The sequence below is a fragment of the Salvelinus alpinus genome, chromosome 1 (genome assembly GCF_045679555.1).
Source record: "Salvelinus alpinus chromosome 1, SLU_Salpinus.1, whole genome shotgun sequence".
Classification (NCBI taxonomy): Eukaryota; Metazoa; Chordata; class Actinopteri; order Salmoniformes; family Salmonidae; genus Salvelinus; species Salvelinus alpinus.
The window spans coordinates 96,535,525-96,554,832 of record NC_092086.1 but is presented as its reverse complement, the minus strand read 5'-3'; the positions used below and the strand labels follow the sequence as shown (position 1 = coordinate 96,554,832).

The 19,308-nt window shown below is 45.4% G+C and overlaps 1 protein-coding gene across 2 annotated transcripts in view; it reads right to left on the bottom strand.

Moving 5' to 3' along the window:
• LOC139535481 (roundabout homolog 1-like) overlaps positions 1-19,308 on the bottom strand; it is a 286,286-nt gene that overhangs the window by 4,858 nt on the left and 262,120 nt on the right. For both annotated transcript variants that reach the window (XM_071334917.1, XM_071334925.1), the window contains 13 exons: positions 17,398-17,522; positions 17,046-17,217; positions 15,294-15,499; positions 15,107-15,188; positions 14,802-14,970; positions 13,627-13,793; positions 13,317-13,438; positions 8,654-8,888; positions 6,808-6,929; positions 6,359-6,530; positions 5,357-5,554; positions 1,080-1,106; positions 113-155 (listed from right to left, as the gene is read on the bottom strand). In XM_071334917.1, coding sequence (XP_071191018.1) covers positions 113-155; positions 1,080-1,106; positions 5,357-5,554; positions 6,359-6,530; positions 6,808-6,929; positions 8,654-8,888; positions 13,317-13,438; positions 13,627-13,793; positions 14,802-14,970; positions 15,107-15,188; positions 15,294-15,499; positions 17,046-17,217; positions 17,398-17,522 — 1,840 coding nt within the window. The remainder of the gene's footprint in view (positions 1-112; positions 156-1,079; positions 1,107-5,356; positions 5,555-6,358; positions 6,531-6,807; positions 6,930-8,653; positions 8,889-13,316; positions 13,439-13,626; positions 13,794-14,801; positions 14,971-15,106; positions 15,189-15,293; positions 15,500-17,045; positions 17,218-17,397; positions 17,523-19,308) is intronic.

The window sequence follows — 19,308 nt, the reverse complement described above, 5'->3', positions numbered from 1 at the left end:
TGTTGCTTTTACCACTTCCCTCCTGCATTTCTGAACACCATCATAAGTGCCCTATATAGACAGTGGGGAAATCATATCCAGTCAAGTGTACACATACAACCACACCCCTTACCTCCCAGCACTGCAGACAGACTCTCCTCCTCTCTGATAGTTCACTGATTTAAAGAAAGAGACCAAATGTGAGAAACACAAGAAAGCAACCTGCACGACAAATGAAAGAGGGAATCCAGGTTGGTGTGACCTGTCTGTCACTCTGTACTCATACAGCTGTCCTTAGGTCAGTTTGACTCATCGCATCTGATAGACACATCCTGTCATGAGTCATACTCTGCACGCGCACGCGCACGCGCACGTACACACATCAACACACACCTGGGGCACTTGGCATTGAGAGGTGTACAACAAAATCAGTGTCAGAGTGTTAAACATGATATCTTGACCCTGAGGCACACTTCACAATGACTGATAACCCTTCATTTCAGACACATCCTCTTCAATGGAGGGTGAGTCATTTCAACCACATGATTAGATACACTTTACTACTTCTACGGTCACTGTGTAAAGGACAAGTGGGGACATGGGACTGTGGTTATGCTTTGTATGGCACTACCTGCCTCTCTACTTGTCACAAAGCACAGTGACTCAGCAGTACTCTAAACTGTCTTCACCACAACCACAGCACAGGCCAACTGGTGGCCATGTTGTGTGTCGTTGTCTATGCCTGGTCTAAGAGGGTGGGATAGGGATGGGCTAATGACCTCTTTAGGAGCTGTCTGCCCCCTGATTCACCTTATGTCAGAACACCCCTTTGTGTAGCCCTGAACGCACCTCCCTCCGTGAGATTTTGAATTTTATATAATTGGTTTGTGGATGTGAGGCCACCAAAGATAAACACTAGCTCCATTAGCTGTTTGTGTATTGGAACAGATTGTTTGTGAGTGCTGGGAGGAACTGAGGACATAGAGAGAGAACTGTGTTTGTGTACAGGCATCTCTGAATCATAGGGGCTTCAAGGTCAGTACACATACCGGTAAATAACAAATACATGTTTACAGCTGAACCCATTCCTTCATACATACCTGTAGGGGTGAAGGTGAAAGATGGAACTGCAGGAACAAACCCAACCCAACCAGAGGAGGAGGGAATAAAAAGAAAAGGAGGTGGGAGAGAAAGAGAGAAGAAGGTTCATTTATTGATTGCAAAATAGACATTTCGTAAGCCTGTGAAAAAAGCCCCACAAAAACCGGCAGACATATTGACGCATGCACGCACACTCAAACACACACACACAGTCAGATAAGGCTCCCTGTCCTCCATCAATCAGGAACATGTGGCCTTATGGGTAATGGAGGTCACCTGTGGTCAGACGGAAGGAGATAACAGAGATAGCAGAACACGTGTCATATTACCTGGGTGACAGGCTTGTCCCTACTCTAACTGTGCCTCACCGGGGAGAGGCGACGGGCAGCGCCCTGGAAATGAACCCTAAATGTCAGCGTTTGAATGTCAGCGTATTCTGGGATGTGCCGGCTCATCGTCACTACCCTTTGAGGTCTTCGAGTCAGGGGAGAAGATTAGACCAAACCCGTTTTATTTCACATATGAGATGTTGTTATCAGGCTCCTTACTTTATTCCCCATATGAGATGTGGTTATCAGGCTCCTTACTTTGAGGATAAAAGCAGCTGACACTAGGCAAGTCACATTATGGGTTACTGGAGAAAAACACACCTTAATGTAAAAGCATTGGTTTCATGCATGTTAACATTAGAAGCCTCCTCCCTAAGTTTGTTTTATTCACTGCTTTAGCACACTCCGCAAACCCGGATGTCCTAGCCATGTCTGAATCCTGGCTTAGGAAGGCCACCAAAAATCCTGACATTTCCATCCCTAACTATAACATTTTCCGACAAGATTGAACTGCCAAAGGGGGCAAAGTTGCAATCTACTGCAGAGATAGCCTGCGGAGTTCTGTAATACTATCCAGGTCTGTGCCCAAACAATTCGAGCTTCTACTTATAAAAATCCACCTTTCAGAAACACGTCTCTCACCGTTGCTGCTTGTTATAGACCCCCTTCAGCCCCCAGCTGTTCCCTGGACACCATATGTGAATTGATCGCCCCCCATCTATCTTCAGAGTTTGTTCTTTTAGGTGACCTAAACTGGGACATGCTTAACACCCCGGCCATCCTACAATCTAATCTAGATGCCCTCAATCTCACACACATTATTAAGGAACCTACCAGGTACAACCAAAATCAGTAACCATGGGCACCATCTTAGATATCATCCTGACCAACTTAACCTCTAAATACACCTCTGCTGTCTTCAACCAGGATCTCAGCGATCACTGCCTCATTGCCTGCATGCGTAATGGGTCCGCGGTCAAACGACCACCCCTCATCACTGTCAAACGCTCCCTAAAACACTTCAGCGAGCAGGCCTTTCTAATCGACCTGGCCCGAGTATTCTGGAAGGATATTGACCTCATCCTGTCAGTAGAGGATGCCTGGTTGCTCTTCAAAGGTGCTTTCCTCTCCATCTTAAAGCATAAGCATGCCCAATTTAAAAAATGTAGAACTAAGAACAGATATAGCCCTTGGTTCACCCCAGACTTGACTGCCCTTGATCAGCACAAAAACATCCTGTTGTATTCTGCATTAGCATCGAATAGCCCCCGCGATATGCAACTTTTCAGGGAAGTCAGGAACCAATATACTCAGTCAGTTAGGAAAGCTAAGGCTAGCTTTTTCAAACAGAAATTTGCATCCTGTAGCACTAATTCCCCCAAAATGAGGGACACTGTAAAGTCCATGGAGAATAATAGCACGTCCTCCCAGCTGCCCACTGCACTGAGGCTAGGTAACATTGTCACCACCGATAAATCCACGATAATCGAGAATTTCAAAAAGCATTTCTCTACGGCTGGCCATACTTTCCACCTAGCTACCCCTACCCCGGCCAACATCTCAGCACCCCCTGCAGCAACTTCCCCCCCCCCCCCCCCCTCCCCCCGCTTCTCCTTCACCTAAATCCAGACAGCTGAAGAAATGCGAAATCTGGATCCCTACAATTCATCCGGGCTAGACAATCTGGACACTTTTTCTAAAATGATCTGCCAATATTGTTGCAACCCCTATTACTAGCCTGTTCAACCTCTCTTTCGTATCGTCTGAGATCCCCAAAGATTGGAAAGCTGCCGCGGTCATCCCCCTCTTCAAAGGGGGAGACACTCTAGACCCAAACTGTTATAGACCTATATCCATCCTGCCCTGCCTTTCTAAAATCTTAGAAAGCCAAGTTAACAAACAGATCACCGACCATTTCGAATCCCACCGTACCTTCTCCACTATGCAATCTGGTTTCCGAGCTGGTCATGGGTGCACCTTAGCCACGCTCAAGGCCCTAAACAATATCATAACCGCCATCGATAAAAGACAGTACTGTGCAGCTGTCTTCAACGACCTGGCCAAGGCTTTGACTCTATCCATCACCGCATTCTTATCGGCAGACTCAACAATCTTGGTTTCTCAAATGACTGCCTCGCCTGGTTCACCAACTACTTCTCAGATAGAGTTCAGTGTGTCAAATCGGAGGGCCTGTTGTCCGGATCTCTGCAGTCTCTATGGGGGTGCCACAGGGTTCAGTTCTCAGGCCGACTCTTTTCTCTGTATATATCAATGATGTCGCTCTTGCTGCTGGTGATTCTCTGATCCACCTCTACACAGACGACCCCATTCTGTATACATCTGGCCCTTCTTTGGACACTGTGCTAACAAGCCTCCAAATGAGATCAACACCATACAACACTCCTTCTGTGGCCTCCAACTGCTTTTAAATGCTAGTAAAACTAATTCCATGCTTTTCAACTGATTGCTGCCCGCACCCTCCCGCCCGAATGGCATCACTACTCTGGACGGTTCTGACCTAGAATATGTGGACAACTACAAATACCTAGTGTCTGGTTAGACTGTAAACTCTTCTTCCAGACTCGCATTAAGCATCTCCAATCCAAAATTAAATCTAGAATCAGCTTCCTATTTCCCAACAAAGCCTCCTCACTCATGCCGCCAAACATACCCTCGTAAAACTGACTATCCTACCGATCCTTGACTTCGGCAATGTCATTTACAAAATGGCCCCCAACACTCTACTCAGCAAACTAGATGTAGTCTATCACAGTCCCATCCGTTTTATCACCAAAGCCCCATATATCACCCACCACTGCGACCTGTATGCTCTTGTTGGCTGGCCCTCACTACATATCCGTCGCCAAACCCACTGGCTCCAGGTCATCTATAAGTCTTTGCTAGGTAAAGCTCCACCTTATCTCAACTCACTGGACACCATAGCAACATCCACCCGTAGCACGCGCTCCAGCAGGTATACTGTACTGGTCATCCCCAAAACCAACACTTCCTTTGGCAGCCTTTCCTTCCCGTTCTCTGCTGCCAATGACTGGAACGAATTGCAAAAATCACTGAAGCTGGAGTCTTATATCTCCCTCACTAACTTTAAGCATAAGCTGTCAGAGCAGCTTACCAATCACTGTACCTGTACACAGCCAATCTGTAAATAGCACACCCGACTACCTCATCCCCATATTATTACTTACCTTCTTGCTCTTTTGCACCCCATTATCTCTACTTGCACAACATCATCTGCACATCTATCACTCCAGTATTAATGCTAAATTGTAATTATTTTCGCCTCTAGGGGCTATTTATTGCCTACCTCCCTACTCTTCTACATTTGCACACACTACATCGATTTTTCTCTTTTTCTTTTGTGTTATTGACTGTACGTTTGTTTATGTGTAACTCTGCGTTGTTGTTTTTGTCGCACTGGTTTGCTTTATCTTGGCCATGTTGCAGTTGTAAATGAGAACTTGTTCTCAACTGGCCTACCTGGTTAAATAAAGGTGAAATAAAAATACATTAAAAGAATGTGATTGAAGTGAATAAATGCAATTACCCTGGTGACACAGAGGACAGTGTCCCGTCTCAAACGTGTGTGTCAGAGGGCTTAGGTTGCTAGTGTTCAGCTGAATGATCATAACACTAACCTAATGTCCTCCCTCTATCTACCTCCCCACATCTAATTACTATCACCATCCCAGTCTCTTCTCATCTCCCTCCAATCTCTACACAACAAAATATTAGCTGGGTGTGATCAACATTTGATACTCTACTTACTAATTAAATAATCATATTTTCCCAAACTCCTAAGCCTAACCCTAAACTTACAAAATGTCCCCAGTTGGTCAAAGTTTTGTTCGTTTACTTTTCTTGATCCCCACAAGTATAGTTAAACATGTCCACTGATATATACACCCAAGCCCACATCCACTACGGACCTTTGCGTATGCCGGCGTAGCTGCTGCTGAGGCCACTCCTCTTCTTGTGGTGGCGGTAGAGCCACACACTGAACACCATGAGGACCACCCAGCAGGTAGCACCGATGCCCGCAATGAACGCCGGCTGTTTGACCACGTCTGAGATCTGAGACAATGTGTCCTGGTCCTCACGACTGTCCATCATCTGACCTGTAGAGTCTGGGGGAGGAAGAAGAGGAGAGGAGATACACGAAGGACATGTATATAGTAAACTCCATCATAGAAAATTGACGGGGAAGAATTGAGGCGGATCCTGAAGGACAAACATCAATCCTTCAAAACATTAAAGTTCAACTGATGGGCAGGAGTCTGAGATGGAAAACAACATCACAGAGAGGAGACAGGAGAGTCAGCTGAAAGGAGATATCTTTAAATACATCTGGTCACACAATCTGTCATGGAGAATGTTCTCATTCTCTGCTCATCAGAGTGCTAGGCCAAGAGGTGAACTGGAGTGAATGGGGTTCATCATGTAACTCTAAAAGCTTTATATTGGTCATGTGAAAAGGCTGGAATGTACTAATATGATGGAGAGGTGGAAAATCGAGTTGAAAATGTCTGTGGTGTGTGTGCTTTTTGTCACATATAGTGAACCTGAGACTAGGGCAGGAGAGGCTGAATGCAAATTATTTAACTAAAGGCATTGTGAAATGACTCAGAGACATATTCATGTTGGGACTTTAGATAGACACCTGTACTTTACATTTGTCATGGTGAGAACTGACACAGTTTGCAAATCACACAGACCATCTATCACATGGCTATAACTGAAAAGACCGTAGACAGGTAGCGATTGAAATGGTGTTGACCTGAAGCTTGTGAGTCGACAGGCATAGATAATGGATTAACACTGTTAATTGACCTCTTCTTTTCTTGGTTCTGAGATAAGATAACGTTCTTAATGTATTTTTACATGCTCTAAACTTAAGGGAGACTATCAAGTGTTACAGTTGAGCAGCTCACCAAGTTGAAAGAAGGTGACATCGCTCTTGACCCCTGGGCCAGCACCGTTGCTAGCGGCGACCTCCACACTGTAGCGTATCCCTGGCACCAGGCTGGGGATTAGCACGGAGAAGGTGGAGCCATCTACTGTCCGGTTGACGTGGTAACGGCTCTCATTGCCCAGGCACCAGATCTGTAGAGGATAGGGTGAAAGAAGGAGTGTGATGGTGAGAGTCAGTGGATTCTTTTCAGTAAATGCAAAAACTGTATTTGATGTGACATATCAACATTAGCACATGACAGTGTCTCACATCAATGTGCTTAGTCCACCTCTGCTGAAGCAACTAAAAACACACGAACCCAAGGAAGTGAGAGGGAGAAAGTGGGAGGCTTGAGATTCTGCTCCATACCTCTCTCTGTTTGTTCCCCTCTTTCCTTCAGCAGAAAATCAAACCCTCTCTCCATCTTACCTTGTACTCCTGTACCATTCCGTTCTGTTCCTCCTCAGGAGGCGGTTGCCAAGCGACCAGGATGGCGGTCCCATTGGCATCACTCTTCGTCACGGTAACACCTCGGGGAGCTCCACTGGGAGCTGAGACGGGAACACACCATCAGACAGATGCACAGACACCATGATGACATCAAAGACACCCACTCTCATTTGATCCTGTACATGTCAGAGCTCCGCTCAGCGTCTGCCATGTCTCTTACTGAACATTAAAGAACATTTAGTGACAATTCAGATCAGATGCAACTGCTTCACCTGCAGTAGTCAGATTATTCTCAATACAATAGGCGATGCAAAAGCTCTAAACAAGACTAATGTTACTGAACAGAATGATCATAAAGCGCTAATGAACAGCATGTGGAATAAATACAGATTGATATTCTAGAAGTTTTAAATTGTAAGGGTATGGAACTAGAGTGAATAGCCACAGGGCACAGACGTCAGTTCAGCGCATAGTTTGGATTTACATTTGGTTGGGTTGTCAACTAACGTGCATTCAATGTGAAATCAACAAAACATTTTACCATGTCATTGGATTTAGGTTAAAAGTTGGGTAAAAAAATATGAAATGCCCTTACGTTGATGACTTTTTACAAATATAATCTGTTTTCCAGGTTGATTCAACGTCCTCACATTTATTTTATTTGTTGAAATGATGTGGAAACAATGTTGATTCAACAGTTTTTGCCCAGTGGGACAGTGGGGACTTTGTATGGATGTTGTGATAATTGTTAGTATTTGTAAGATGAGAAGATTTAAAAAATAATGTGTATACACAATGTTTTCTCTGACAAGCTGGGGCACTGAACGTTCCACATATCTATCTATCTAGCCCAGCCCACTACATCTTCTTGCAATTATCTGCCTAAGGGTATGAAACCCACATGAAGCCACAGGTCGATGTAGCAAGTTTGTCACCAGTATAATACAGGAATTGACTGAGCTGATGTTGTGATGAATGGTACGTTGCTCGAGCTCTAGTAATGCCTGGAGGCTTTGTGTGCTGTGCCACGGTGTTGGTGGTGGTGCTAGTCACCTGATGAGAGCAATTCAAGTGAATCAGTAGCGCGTTGGCCTCAGGAGCTTAGTCATCGCCTAGTTAAAGATAATGAAAGCAGGCATGTCTGTTGTCTCGGGCTAGCTGGGGCTCTACGCATGAACTCAGAAAACAATTAGCAGCGCAATTTGTCTGCACAGCTGCTGCTACACACTCATCTATACAGAATACAGACACACATCAGCTTTAAACAATGTGAAACTCCCAAATCTCACCAATGTTGATTACTATGCAACAACCATACAGTAACACCCACACATCTCCGGAACAATTAGCACACTTTATTTGGATTTTACAGATTTTACAGATTTTCCATCTGTAAAAGCTCTGTAGATAGTATGACCAACTATCTGTTGATAAGCAACTGCTTGCTAAGGTTACTATTAGGTTTAGAATAAGGGTTAGGGTAATGGTTAAGGTTAGGGTTAGAACTAAGGTTAGTAGAGAGTTGAAATATTACTGATTGTCTGTAGATAGTCTGTAGAGCATCTACAGATGGACTATCCAAATAATGTGTTACCGAGATGTGTTATGGTTTCTCAGAAATCTCATTCATTTATTTCTACACGTGAAAGGTTGATTTTGTCAACCACTTCCCTGGACTACTAAAACTCTCACAAAACAACCTACTCCATTCTAATACTATAACTCCTGTATGAAACCTTTAATCTCCACTCAGACTTCCCATCACTACCCTCTCTAACAGAAGCCCTTGACCCATGATCCCTGACCCCTGGCCTCAGCCTCTCACCTTCCTCAGGCGTTCTGGCCACCTTCACCTCGCTGTCCGCTCCCTGGAACTCATCAAAGAAGGGACGCACTTTGAACTCGTAGGTAACTCCCTTCTTCAGCTGAGGCACCACAGCACCGTCCTCCCCAGGGTTCCGCACCTCGAACACGCCCCACTGCCCCCCCGGCTGGCCCAGCTCCGCAGACGCCCTGTACATCACCTTGTAACCCTGGATGTATGGAGACTGCTGCTCCACCTAGTGGCAAGAAAGGGGGAACAGATTTTAGGGTTTCTTAGAAGGCATCTAAACCACAACATCATTTTATAAGCAGTGTTATGACCATGTGTTCTCACTTTGAACTTTGGAACACATTCTAACGCTAGAAAAAGGAACCCTACTGTAAATTAGTCTATTAAATTGCTATAACATTTTGGTTGCCATGGCCGCTGATATTTAATATTATAGTTCCAACCAAAACTATTTCATAGTAAGCCCTGGGATCTATGACACAAGTGTCAAAGAGCCATTACAACAGCAGGAAATGGTACAGCGATCTCAGATGTTGGGCCAGTGTGTCACATGATGAAATAAAAAAAACAATATACATTATAAAACCATAACTCTTCTGCTGCGTGTGTTGGGCTGTTAACCATATTATGAACATCCTCCAGGAGAAGTCTTTAGTTCTGTGCTATGTTGCCCCCCAAGCCCACGGGGAGTTCTTAGGTTACACCCCCTCTCATCTTCCAGAGCTCAGAGAAACCACAGCATGAGGTCATCACCAGCCACCAGTTTCCTGAGAGCCTGGGACTGGTTAGGACACTGCCAGGAGGACACTGCTAACCAGCACACAAAGAAACATGGGCCTCAGAGTTAGGTGTCGTAGATATGGCTAAGGAAGTTAGGACTTCATAAGCACTTTATGAATGACTGGGCCCAATACTTTTTACTTGGCAATGGCCCATAACAAAGTGTTCTCACCTATTTTAAAGGGGATCATGTTAATTTGTACTGTCCAGTGGCCCTATTAATAATTTTTGGTCCAAGTATGCGGAAAGCTCAAAAACTCTCCAGGCAGCCAAGTTCCACAGACATTGGCCATGGGGAGCCTTCTCCCTGTCAGTCTGGCTTTGGGCCTGCTCAGCTAAACTATTTACATTCTGTCTCTGTTTAGTACTGCACCCCTGACATGTGCTCATTCATCACTGAGCCCCTTGGCCCTTCCTGGGGGAGAGAGGGAGAAAGGCCTCACAACATATACAAGTCCTCTTTCATAAACCAGGATCAAAACTCACTCTGTCAGCACAGGTGGTCTTGATTAGGCCATTGGTACACATCCTACCCACAGCTCCACACAACTGGCTATACAGCACAGTCTATGCTCTATGTGTTCTGAAGTACATTATTTCTCATTGATTCAAATTATATTTGTATAGCCTATTGTGAATATCAGGCGGTCTTGATTAGGCCATCGGTCCACATCCTACCAGAGGTTGAAACAGGTTCAGGGAACAGATCCGAAAACTGTAAAATAACAATCAGAACCGGGAATGAAAGTGATCTATACTGTTCTGGAACAGAACCGTTATTTTAAAATCATGGGAACTGGTTAAAAGCGTGATTCAGAAATTAGGGAGAAAGATTTTTTATTAGAGAAGAATGGATTCACTATTTCAATGCTACTAAAGGATACTTTAGTTATCATCTTTCACATTGTAATAAGTCCAAAAAGGTAAGACATGTAAAAAATATATTTTTATATTTCAGAGGTTTAAAACTTATTGTGAATAGGGGGGCGCTGTTTTCACTTTGGAAAAAATCATGCCCAAATGAAACGGCCTCGTACTCTGTTCTAGATCATACAATATGCATATTATTATTACTATTGGATAGAAAACACTCTGAAGTTTCTAAAACTGTTTGAATTATATCTGTGAGTAAAACAGAACTCATTTGGCAGCAAACTTCCATACAGGAAGTGAAAAATCTGAAAACGAGGCTCTGTGTCAGGGCCTGCCTATTCAACTGGCTTTTATTTATGGATCTGTATGCACTTCATACGCCTTCCACTAGATGTCAACAGGCAGTAGAAGGTTGAATGGGGTGTCTAGCTTGATGTGAGGCCGAATAAGAGCTTTTGGAGTGGCAGGTTCGGTCTTTTGTCAGTTTTCGACGGCGCACAGGGGAACCTCACATTGTCTTCTGAAAAGCGTTCGGTATACACTACGAATTGCTCCGGCTCTCATTTTATTGGATACATATGAAAAGAACATCATAAAGTAGGATTTTCAACCGAGTTTGACCAGTTTATTCGACGTTTATTGGGAATTTTGGAATTTTTCGTTTTAAGTGCCAAGAGTTGATGGGCATGTTCGCGCCACAATGCTAGCCAAAGTTGCTAATTCGACAGAAGAAATGGACATTCTAAAACCAAACAACGATTTATTCTGGACCTAGGACTCCTTGCACAACATTCTGATGGAAGATCAGCAAAAGTAAGAGAATATTTATGATGTTATTTCGTATTTTTGTGGTAAATGTTGGCTCCAACAAGGCGGAGAATATGTGAGCGCTGTCTCACAATACTGCATGCTGTATGTTGTACTAAAGTTATTTTTTTTAAATCTAACACAGCGGTTGCATTAAGAACCAGTGTATCTTTCATTTGCTGTACAACATGTATTTTTTAGTAAAGTTTATGATGAGTTCTTTGGTTAGATTAGATGACTGTCCAAAATATCTCCGGACAATTTGGTGAATTGTTGCTACCTATTCACAATGTATAACCACGATTTGCAGCTCTAAATATGCACATTTTCGAACAAAACATAAATGTATTGTATAACATGATGTTATAAGACTGTCATCTGATGAAGTTGTCCAAAGGTTAGTGATTAATTTTATCTATATTGCTGGGTTTTGTGAAAGCTATTTTGGCGGTGAATAAATGCCGTTGTGTGTTTGGCTATTGTGGTGAGCTAATATAAATATATATTGTGTTTTCGCTGTAAAACACTTAAAAAATCAGAAATATTGCCTGGATTCACAAGATGTTTATCTTTCATTTGCTGTACACCATGTATTTTTCATAAATGTTTTATGATGAGTATTTATATATTTCAAGTTGCTCTCTGTAATTATTCTGGCTGCTTTGGTGCTATTTGTGACGGTGGCTGCAATGTAAAACTACGATTTATACCTCAAATATGCACATTCTTGAACAAAACATAAATGTACTGTATAACATGATGTTATAAGACTGTCATCTGATGAAGTTGTTCAAGGTTAGTGATTAATTTTATCTCTATTTATGGGTTTTGTGAAAGCTACCTATGTGGTGGAAACATTGTGAAAACATGCCGTTGTGTGTTTGGCTATTGTGGTTAGCTAATATAAATACATATTGTGTTTTCGCTGTAAAACATTTTAAAAATCGGAAATGATGGCTGGATTCACAAGATGTTTATCTTTCATTTGCAGTATTGGAATTGTAATTTCATGAAATTATATTATATGATATCCCTGTCGCGTTAGGCTAGGCTATGCTAGTCAGCTTTTTTGATGAGGATGCTCCCGGATCCGGGATGGGTATCACTGAAAGGTTAAAAAGGAACAGAAAGGAACAAGATAAACCATCACTTTTTGGGGATTGGAACCAGTTCAGAACTTGACTTTGCTGGTCGGAAAATTGGAACGGAATGAAAAAAAGTATGGTTCTGTTCAGAATGAAACGATTGGAAAATAATTTAGGTTCCAACCCCTGCATCCTGCCCACAGCTCTACACAGCTGGTTATACAGCACATTCTATGCTCTATGTGTTCTGAAGTACATTCTTTCTCAATCAATCAAATTAGCCTATTGTGAATATCAGTTATAGCCACGCAAGCACAGAAAGGTTTAGGGCAGAGGTGGGCAAACTTTTTGGCTCAAGGGCCACATCGGGATTTTGAAATTCAATGGAGGGTCTCATTTTATGGGGGAACAATTGTTCAAATCAATTTGCGGGGGCCTCCTGAGTGGCGCAGCAGTCTAAGGCACTGCATCGCTGTGCTTGAGGCATCACTACAGACCTGGGTTTGATCCCAGGCTGTGTCACATGGGCTGGGAAACCCATGAGGTGGCGTACAATTGGCCCAGCTTCGTCTGGGTTAGGAGACGGCTTGGCAGGCCGAGATTTCCTTGTCCCATCGCGCTCTAGCAACTCCTGTGGCGGGCCGGGCACATGCACGCTGACACAGTTGCCAGGTGTACGGTGTTTCCTCCGACACATTGGTGCGGCTGGTTAAGCGGGCATTGTGTCAAGAAGCAGTGCGGCTTGGCTGGGTCGTGTTTCGGAGGACGCACGGCTCTCGACCTTTCTCTCCCCAGTCCGTACGGGAGTTGCAGCGATGGGACAATTGAATACCATGAAATTGGGGAGATAAAAGGGGTTAAAAAAAGTATTATTATTTTATGTCTCACGGGCTGGATTGAAGTTCCCGGTGGGACAGATACGGCCCGAGTGCCGTACTTCCCCCCCTCCTTTGTGTAGGGAGACCAACAGACCATGCAGTCTAAGAAGCTGGGAGTAATCATTCACAATCAGCTGACACAGACAGACACTAGGGTAACTTTTCCTTAGGATGGATAGTATCTGCAGACGGGCCAGGCCCAGTTAGGTCGAGGGTCAGGGTTCTACTCACTGTCCACTGCACCCTGACGGAAGAGGAAGAGAGGATGGTGGGGTTGTGGAGATGGATCACCACATCCCCCAGCTCCCTCTGGATCTGACGATGGTCTACCCCCTGGCTGGTGGGAGGGGTGTCTGAGTGGGGACACAGAGAGAGGAAAGGGTTCAAACAGATTGACCATGTTAGCTCACTCAGGCACTCACTTTGCCCCTGCCAAGCCAGCTGGTTACAATATGAGGACCACTAAGTCTCAGTGTCTCTGACATCAGCTAAATGTGACTCGATCATCAGGTAAAGCTTGTAGAGGAGAGGGTTATCTCACCTTGTGTCCTGACTGCATCAGTGATGGGGCTGGGGTCACTGAGGCCGTAGGCATTGGCTGCTCTCACCAGAAACAGGTAAACTGCACCTGGCTTGAGGTTCTTCAGGACAAAGGTCTCCATCTTCACGTGGTCAGCCAGAGTCACCCAGCTACTCCCCGACGCGTGACTACACAGATGGAGGAACAATAATCAATCATTCACAACAGGCAAGGTCTTAAAAATGAGTGCATACACAACGTATGCATATAGATACAGCCCTGAACACACATAATAGACACACATCTCGGGCCCTCCTAGACTTACCTGAACACCTTGATGACATAGGAGATGGGCGTGGACCCAGCGTTTGGGTTGGATTTCCTAGACTTACCTGAACACCTTGATGACATAGGAGATGGGCGTGGACCCAGCATTTGGGTTGGATTTCCTAGACTTACCTGAATACCTCGATGACATAGGAGATGGGCGTGGACCCAGCGTTTGGGTTGGAATTCCTAGACTTACCTGAATGCCTCGATGACATAGGAGGTGGGCGTGGCCCCAGCGTTTGGGTTGGATTTCCTAGACTTACCTGAACACCTTGATGACATAGGAGATGGGCGTGGACCCAGCATTTGGGTTGGATTTCCTAGACTTACCTGAATACCTCGATGACATAGGAGATGGGCGTGGACCCAGCATTTGGGTTGGATTTCCTAGACTTACCTGAATGCCTCGATGACATAGGAGATGGGCGTGGACCCAGCGTTTGGGTTGGATTTCCTAGACTTACCTGAATACCTCGATGACATAGGAGATGGGCGTGGACCCAGCATTTGGGTTGGAAGTCCTAGACTTACCTGAATGCCTCGATGACATAGGAGATGGGCGTGGACCCAGCGTTTGGGTTGGATTTCCTAGACTTACCTGAATACCTCGATGACATAGGAGATGGGCGTGGACCCAGCGTTTGGGTTGGAAGTCCTAGACTTACCTGAATGCCTCGATGACATAGGAGATGGGCGTGGACCCAGCGTTTGGGTTGGATTTCCTAGACTTACCTGAATACCTCGATGACATAGGAGGTGGGCGTGGCCCCAGCGTTTGGGTTGGAATTCCTAGACTTACCTGAATGCCTCGATGACATAGGAGGTGGGCGTGGCCCCAGCGTTTGGGTTGGATTTCCTAGACTTACCTGAATGCCTCGATGACATAGGAGGTGGGCGTGGCCCCAGCGTTTGGGTTGGATTTCCAGGACAGAGTGACTGAGGTGCGGCTCACGTCAGTCACGTCAGGCTTGGACGGGCCGCTGGGGATCAGGTTAGGGTCTGTGGGTTGACCTGGCTGGACTACTACTCCGAACTCTGCCACACACGAAACAGAGAGGTCAGAGTGGCAATCAAACAATCAAATAAATACCCATTTACTCACAGCAATGACTAATGATGATAGAGAGTGAAAGATACAGCTGAAAAGATCATTATGATGTCCATAACCTACCTTCCACCTCCAGGTAAGCCCTCCAGGATGCCTCTCCACTGGGGCTGGACGCCACGCATGTATAGACGCCTGTATCTCCAAGCTGAGGAGCAGAGACACAGAGACAGTGTAAGAGTGGGTTCATTTGGTGGTGTCTGAGTGGTGGTCTGTGAGTGTATGTTGGTGGTGGTGTTACGCTGCCCCCTACCTTAGCGTAGCGGATCTGCAGGGCTCCTGTGTCTATCTGGGTGATGCGGGCCTCCTCGGGGGACACCATCACCCCATCTTTCTTCCAGTGAACTGTTGGTGTGGGGGTCCCTGTTGCTTGGCAACCCAGGACCACTGTGCTGTCCACAGGTACCGTATGATTGGACGGGCCCTGTCGGATCACGGGAGGGGGGCGGTCCGACACCACTATTCGAAAGAGAGCGGGAGAATGTACTGTTTAATACCAGTTATACTGTGAGAGTAAATAGTTCAGTAAATCACCCCTTCAGATAGAGAGAGAAATAAAAAAGGTATAGAAGAGAATGGAAGAGGGAAAGACAGAGAGAAAATCAAGGGCAGATGTGATGTGAGAGATATTGAGGGAAATTGATATGAGGAGAACACAATAGGAGTGATCGGTTGGGGCAGTGGAGGGAATAGAAATCAGATTATCCCAATGCCCAGAGCAACTGGCTAATCACTGGGAAGTAGCAGGAACAGTAGGAGCTGGCAAAAGCCAGAGCACCACAGACCAACTAATAACAAATCCCATTTAGACAGCAGTCACGCAGCCATCACTCTCCCACTTCACAACCTTGTGGAAATAGGGGGGGAAAGCTCTCCAAAATCAGAGGCAGAGGGAAAAATAATGGAAACACCTTGAAAACCGCCAGAGGAAATGGCAGCAAGTTATTTCCATACAAATACACCTCTCAAACAGGGAGGGAGGAGGGGGAAGGGAGAGGGGAGAGACGGGTAGGCCTATTCACTTGAAGGAAATATAAGGGATAGCAGAGTGAGAAGTCCTCCTTGGATTAAACATGCTACATCCTTGTTTCATTTCCATTAAGTGTAATTGAGTGTACATTACGTCAGTGACTCTTATTTGTCCGTTGCGACACCTTGGCAGCTGCAGAAAGCTTTATCATCGCCATATGATTAGCCAGAACCAATAGGTACCACTGCTGAAGTCACCTTTATGCACAGACAATGCTTGCCGCCTGTACCAGCCTCAGGCAATTATGTGAATTAACATAATATATGTACATAGTGAAGACACACACACACATGCGCACGCATGCCCACACTCAAGTCAGTTTATTATAACCAAGTAGACTTTGCTGGTGGTGATGGTTGCTGTAATTACAGTTGTAGGCCTTTGAGCCAGACTCACCATTTTAATTCAGTTTTTAATAACTGATGCAATTATCAGGATTATCATCATTCGGTTCACCAGCATGACATTAGGGAGGAGAACGAAAGGTGTCTGTGTTTAAATATGTGTGTGTTTGTATGTGTGTGTGTGTAAAAATGTGTGTGTGTGAAAATGTGAGTATATGTGTGTGGGTTTTGGGGGAGGGCTCAGTTTGTAAGGAGGGGATGGGCAGTCTGCATGCACAGTGTCACCATGGGAACAGGGGGTTTGGAGTCCAAACGCCTGCAGCTGAGGGTTCCTGAATTCACTCCAACAACAATTAGTAACAGTAAGAAACAATGAACCATAGAGGACACAGCATCTCAGCAGTCTACAGGAAAGGCTGATCTGCCATACATCCAGTCAGCAAAGCAGCAAGTAGCTATTCAGCTACACAGTGGTGATTTTTTAGTCATGACATTGGAGGCCACAGATTCTGTATTTTCCAATCATGGAGAGACAACTCAGCCAACCAGGCCAGTGGAGTCAACTTACATAACGGAGGAGCTTTGGTCAGTTGATAAGAGGAAACCCTCCCTCCCTCCCTCCCTCACTCACTGTCAGTGACCTCCAGCAGGGCCTTGGTGATGACGGAGCCAGCAATGTTGAGGGCCTGACAGCTGTAGTACCCGGCGTCAGAGCGCTGGGCATCTGCGATGGTCAGACTGCCAGTCTGGGACACAGAGAGACGGCTGAAGGGCTGGGGGGGCTGGTAGGAGAATAGCAGGCTCTGGAGGACAGAGAGAAAGAGACAGAAGGGTATTGAGAGACTGGAATTACATGTCTATGCTTGAGACATGCACTGGACATGGTGTTATCAATATCCTATATCCTACACTAGAATATGGATCAATAACTTAAACTCTATGCATCTACATTTACAAATTAGATGGACTAGATGGTATCTCACATTGCTGCCCTCCCTCTGCCAGAAGATAGCAGGCTGGGGGTTGCCAGTGGCCTCACACTGGAAGGTGACCGTTCTCCCCACCGCCACCACCTGGTTTCTGGGACGCATGGCAAACGCTGGGGGCACTGCAGGGGTGGAGAGATGTGGCTTGGTTAACAGGACAAGCCATTGAAAAACTTTGCAAGCATTGCAATATAATAATCGAATAAACAACTAAAATCTCATAGAAATAGGATGACATAATGATGATAACTTACCAGTGAAGACTACAAGAGAAGAGAAGAGAAGAGACACAAACACGGGAGATGAATAATGATGGCACATGCAATGGGAAAATATTATCAGTCAATCATTAAACATTTTCAACAAACACTTTGATGAATGAATACATGACTGAGTAAATAAATGGAACAAACAACAATCTAACACACAGTGGGGGCATGAGGCGCAGAAGCTCGGTTTGTGTGCTAGACTACTTTCCAGTCATTAATGGGGGATATGCGTGGTAGGGTGTGTTGACTGAGGCTGGTCTTCGGAGGAGTCGGCTTGTGTGTTTAATGAATGGGACCCCAATGGGGGAATGCTTTAGTGTGTGTTTGACCGTAAATACATCTCCCTCTATCTAAATTCCTCAACACTAGCAAAACACACACATGTAGTTACTGTGGACATACACACTCTCACACATACACGCACATTACAGCAATGTACCTTTTACTATTTTATCACTATTACACTACTAATAGAGATAAGTAGAAATCTCCATTCTTAAAGACACGAAGAGAAAGTCCGGAACACAGAGGGACATATGAGACCATAAAGAAAGGACCAAACAGAGGGCGGAGAGAAAGGGAGGACACAGAGGGACATATGAGACCATAAAGAAAGGACCAAACAGAGGGCGGAGAGAAAGGGAGGACACAGAGGGACATATGAGACCATAAAGAAAGGACCAAACAGAGGGCGGAGAGAAAGGGAGGACACAGAGGGACATATGAGACCATAAAGAAAGGACCAAACAGAGGGCGGAGAGAAAGGGAGGACACAGAGGGACATATGAGACCATAAAGAAAGGACCAAACAGAGGGCGGAGAGAAAGGGAGGACACAGAGGGACATATGAGACCATAAAGAAAGGACCAAACAGAGGGCGGAGAGAAAGGGAGGACACAGAGGGACATATGAGACCATAAAGAAAGGACCAAACAGAGGGCGGAGAGAAAGGGAGCACACAGAGGGACATATGAGACCATAAAGAAAGGACCAAACAGAGGGCGGAGAGAAAGGGAGGACACAGAGGGACATATGAGACCATAAAGAAAGGACCAAACAGAGGGCGGAGAGAAAGGGAGGACACAGAGGGACATATGAGACCATAAAGAAAGGACCAAACAGAGGGCGGAGAGAAAGGGAGGACACAGAGGGACATATGAGACCCTCTGAACCCTCTAACCCTCTGAACCCTCTAACCCTCTGAACCCTCTAACCCTCTGAACCCTCTAACCCTCTGAACCCTCTAACCCTCTGAACCCTCTAACCCTCTGAACCCTCTAACCCTCTGAACCCTCTAACCCTCTGAACCCTCTAACCCTCTAACCCTCTAACCCTCTAACCCTCTGAACCCTCTAACCCTCTGACCCCCTGACAGCCATGTTTTCGGAGCGGGACTTGATGAATGTGTGACCATGGACATCATAAGAGCCGAGGTCCAGCTCCCAGCATGCCATGCTGTATGGTAAAGGAAGTGGAGCGTCCTGCCTCAGTGTGTTTAGCTCAGACCAGACCCCCTCTACGGGCCACATACGCAGCCTACAGGCTCCCACCATATTTCATATAGTCGTATGTAATTATTTCCATTGACCAAATACTATGCCTCTGGAGAACGCCATGTTTCCTTCACTATGTTTGTCTG